Source organism: Gavialis gangeticus, unplaced genomic scaffold, assembly GCF_001723915.1.
Source record: "Gavialis gangeticus isolate Ggan-Ray unplaced genomic scaffold, GavGan_comp1, whole genome shotgun sequence".
In the NCBI taxonomy this organism is placed as follows: domain Eukaryota; kingdom Metazoa; phylum Chordata; order Crocodylia; family Gavialidae; genus Gavialis; species Gavialis gangeticus.
Window position 1 is genome coordinate 157,492,148 of NW_017729032.1, and position 4,851 is coordinate 157,496,998.

The 4,851-nt window shown below is 41.3% G+C and overlaps 1 protein-coding gene across 3 annotated transcripts in view; it reads right to left on the bottom strand.

Moving 5' to 3' along the window:
- HERC2 (HECT and RLD domain containing E3 ubiquitin protein ligase 2) overlaps positions 1 to 4,851 on the bottom strand; it is a 217,422-nt gene that overhangs the window by 154,053 nt on the left and 58,518 nt on the right. For all 3 annotated transcript variants that reach the window (XM_019524227.1, XM_019524228.1, XM_019524226.1), the window contains exons 12-14: positions 4,363 to 4,514; positions 2,417 to 2,574; positions 2,204 to 2,317 (exon numbers count right to left, since the gene is read on the bottom strand). In XM_019524227.1, coding sequence (XP_019379772.1) covers positions 2,204 to 2,317; positions 2,417 to 2,574; positions 4,363 to 4,514 — 424 coding nt within the window. The remainder of the gene's footprint in view (positions 1 to 2,203; positions 2,318 to 2,416; positions 2,575 to 4,362; positions 4,515 to 4,851) is intronic.

The window sequence follows — 4,851 nt, forward strand, 5'->3', positions numbered from 1 at the left end:
GTGGACGGGTCATTTTCGACCTGGAGGGATGCGGGCAGTGGAGTCCCCCAGGGCTCAATCCTGGGGCCTGTGCTGTTCAACACCTTTATCAGCAATCTGGATGTGCATATGGAAAGCATGCTGTCGACAGCAAGATGCGAGGCAAGGTGGGCATGCTGGAGGGGAGGGACAGAATCCAGCTAGAGCTAGACAGGTTACAGAGGTGGGCAGATGAGAACAGGATGGAATTCAACACAAACAAGTGCAGGGTACTGCATCTAGGGAGAAGGAATCAGCAACACATCTACAGGCTGGAGAACACCCTTCTTGTCAAAACAGTGGCAGAAAGGGAACTTGGAGTCATTGTTGACTCCAGGATGAACATGAGCTGCCAATGCAAGGAAGTGGTCAGTAGGGCTAACTGCACCTTGTTGTGCATCTACAGATGCATCACAAGCAGGTCCAGGGAGGTGATCCTTCCCTCTACGCAGCGTTGGTCAGGCTGCAGCTGGAGTACTGCACCCAGTTCTGGGCGCCACACTTCAAGAGGGATGGGGCTGGCATTGAGAGGATCCAGAGGAGGGCCACTCGCATGGTCAAAGGGCAGCGGGGCAGGCCCTACAAAGAGAGGCTAAGGGACCTGAATCTATTCAGTCTCCACAAGAGAAGGCTGAGAGGGGATCTGGTGGCCATTTATAAACTCACCGGGGGGGACCAGCAGAAATTAGAAGAGGCTCTGTTCCCTTGGGCACCACCGGGAGTTACTAGGAATAACAGCCACAAGTTGTTAGAGAGAAAGTTATGACCCCAGCACTTGTTCCCGCCCAGGCCAGAGGGTCAGACCTGATGATCTGTTTAGTTCCTTTCCGACCCTAAGCACTATGAAACTAAGACATTGATAAGATCACTGCTGGCACACTATGCACAGTTCTGTCGCCTATGTTTAAAAACGTAAGTTAAATTAAAAGTGAACAAGAATAAAAAGGGCTACTAGGATAATTAAGGGAATGAAGAACCTCTTAGACTGTTAAACCAGCTTTACTTCTTTAGCTTAGATAAAGGAAGGTTAAAAGTTGAGAGGGGAAGATAACTTCATAAAAGACATTCAAAGTGGGAAAAGTAAGGGAAAAGGAAAAGGCACTTAGGTTAAAAAAGGACAATAACTAGTATATGATCAAATGGATGAAAGTCCACTTAAAGTGGAAATTAGGTTTCTAATCACGAGAAGAATGAGGTTCTGGAATGGTCTTCTGAAGAAAACAGTGGAGGCAAGGATCCTGAATTACTTCAAGATGGAAGCTTAGCAAGTTTATGGAAGGAACAGCATGATAAGATAATTGCCAAGTGATGTAACAAAGCCTACTACAGGGAGCTAGGTTGGGAGAACTGGTCATGTGTCAGCTTCTTCAAACACATACAATTGCACATATGCAATACTACTATGCAGCAAAAACCTGATGAAGAATGTCTTGCATTTGAAAGCTTGTCTAACTTGATCACAACTACAATAAAAGATATAATCCTAAGAAGCCCTTGCCTCAACTTCTTTAGGCACCTAAATCCAGAAAAATGGCTTCAGATAGTCTCAAGCCTGCACTGGCTCCCCATTTAAGGGTGCAAGAGAAGTCCATAAAAGAGGCAGCATTTCAGACATACCTCCTCTCCAGCATTGCCTATTGGCTAACTTAAGCATTCCCCTGGCTCTGAATGCCGGCAAGCATAAATCCTATTCCTACAAGTTTAATTCACAGGGATAACTATTTAAGGAATATAAACTAGGAACTGATTCAGCGTGGCCACCTCCTAAACCACCAGAAGTGTAGCTGTGACCATAGTGCCACAGACAGAATAACTGATCCTGTCATTCAGAAGTGTTAATTAACCTGCCCAAATCACTGTCCTCAGCCATGTTGAGGCAGTACACACTTGGCAGAATGGCATGCTTAAGGACACCTCCTGCCAGGAATGGTTCTATTGTGGATACAACTTTATGCTCTTAGTTTGGGACTAAAAACTCCAATCCTGGTACCAGATGTTTAACGAGCTATTTGCATATTTAAAGTATACATCCAGAGTATATTTAAGGAGACTTTTTGCTTGAGATTCTCCATGAAATTTATTTAACAAACAAACAGACAATATAATGCACGCACTACAGCCATGCGTCTAAAGAGTCTAAAGAAGGTAGGTGTAATTATGCTATTGGATAAATTTTGTTACTAACCATTTTCAGTCACTGCAAGAGTCTGAGCATCTCCACTCCCACAGGAAACATCAATAACTTTCAGTCCCTTAAGCCCAGTGACCAGCATTGGGATAGTCTGATCTTCACTGGAACCTAAAAAAACGCCAAAAATAAGTCATTTTGCCACAAACACTTAAGAAGCATGTCCATTTAAAACATCCATAAACAGGTTACAGCATCACAGAAACGTACCATGTCCCAGCCTGCCATAGTTCCCTCGTCCCCACGTATATAGCTCTCCCTCAGCAGTGATGGCTGCACTGTAAGTGCTTCCGCATGCAATGTGGACGACATGTTTCCCAGCCTGTTTTCCAGATAAAGCAGATATCATCTTCGGCTCCTCTAGAGGTCTATTTAGAAAAAAGACAGTGTCAAAATGACCTGATAGCAAAGATTGCATGAAATGAATTGCAGTAATCTGTTTGGAAGAAAGCAATCACCACTAATTGTTATTTTATTCACAAACCTCATAGCTAGTCTAATGCACTGAAGTCATTGCATGAATGGACCTATAAATCAAATTAAGATTCAATAGCAATAAAGCTCATTAGGAACTTTGCCCTATGATGCAAGTCTGGTAGGGTTTTTAACACTAAAGAAGGCAATCCAGAGGTCTCCAACAAGTGCTAAAATTCACTACATAAAGAGCGATCTCTAATCTGTGTCCGAATAAGCACCTCCAGAGGTGTCCTTTTCCAAGAGAAATTTGGCACCATGCTGTTGAGACCCTTAGGGTATGTACAGAAGTGATCCATGCATGTTTTACAGCACTGTAATTTAGAGCACTTTTTATAGCATATAAAATTACAGCACTCTTAAATATGACTGACGTGAGTGTTTGGTGGGGGGACCTCTGAACCTCCCTGCACTTTCCAGGCTAGGAGGCAGGGGGTGCTCCACAGCCTCCTGGGGCTTCTCCACTGGTCAAAAATTTGACCAGCATACAGAAGTTGAAGTGCTGTAGGTTGCTAACATGCTGTAAATACAGCGCTTAAAATTCAATACCTCATTTAACAAGGGTTAATTTAAAGCACTGTAAACCACTGTTAAAGTTTTATAAAACCATGAACTTCTGTTAAGTCATGGCAATACAGCACTTTAACAGTGGAAAAAAAGCAACTCTTGCACCCTTACTGTTTTGGGAGCACACAATTAAATATCAAAGACCCCTGTAGAATATTGCATAGAAAACACTAGTTTCAGTTAAGAGTAAGAGAAGTCCTACTTCCTCTAGCCAAATATTACTAATCATCATGATTAAAAAGTGGAAGTGGCAAAGAGAACAATAATGTATACCTACACTGGTAGGAAAGAAGCCTTCTGTTTTCAATTCTGAATTAGCTTTTCTAAATAAAAACATGCAGAGGCACTTTCAAGACCATACATATAACACCTGAGAATGACATGCCTGGCATCTCCCTGGAATTATGAATACAGGAATAAACAAAAACAAATCAAACCTATCCAGCATATTAAAAAGAAGACAGACAGAACATTCAGGGAGAATGCATTTTTTCCATTTGATAGTTCATGCTTGTTTGAAGTTGGATTGATGTCAGAGATGCATATTGAGTTACCAAATAATGTCAGACTGCATCTGGTGGAAATGGATTAACAGTACCTTTTTATATCATGTTGTACTGCCAAAAAAAGCCATACTGATTCAGGGAAACTATCCCTGAAAAAAAACCCTAGAAAAATGTTTGGATCCTTAAGGAAAAATGCTGCACCAAAAAGTAGCTACAGGTTAGGATTTTATACAAATTTATTCTAGTATATGCCTTTGGTACAACTAGCTCCATCCAGTCTTTAAGTTTTAAAGGGAAGAAAGTTAACTCATGCATCACCTTTAAGCAACTGTAGTTTGAGTGATCATTCACGACTATACTCGCATTCTGTTTTTGTTTTATTTGTTGTCACACTTGATAAAAGTGTGCAGGACTTCAATAAGCCACTTCTAGCATAGTATATTATCCTTTATTCATAGTCATTTCACCATACGTTTCACTCTGTTTCAATACTTCTTCCCAAGTGCCTGCATATTTAACCCCAATTTTAAAATATTATTCTAATATGCAAGTAGGATATTAGTAACTAAATTCTGTGCTGACTGAAGCCAATTAATTTTTGTCACATACACTGTATCTCCATGGCCTAGTCTTCCACCATCTCCACAACCCCAGGAGAAAACCTCTCCATTTGCTGACAAGGCAAGATAGTGGTGACCATCTGAATGAGCTGCAATCTTCACAATATTTCTTGAAGCAAGACTTTGCACTAGCTGCGGTCCCTGAAAAATCAAGACAGACAAAGGAAAAGGTTACTTATACTGGTGAGTGATTTAAAAAAAAAAAATGCAACACAGAATAACTAGATGAGAACTTCCCTGGGGAGACCTAACTCCAAAACTGCAAGCTCTTGCACTAACTTGGTGAAACCAGAACAAAAACAAGATAAGCAGCTCAAATCTAATGCTCTGAATTGGGAAAGGGTGATCACAAATTCTGGTCTATTCCAACATCTATACACTACAGTGGCTTTTGTCTGATTATTTCAAGCAATCCCAGCTGTAGCTTTTTTTTTTGGGGGGGGGGGGGGGGGGGGGGGTTTTTTTTTTTTTTTTTTTC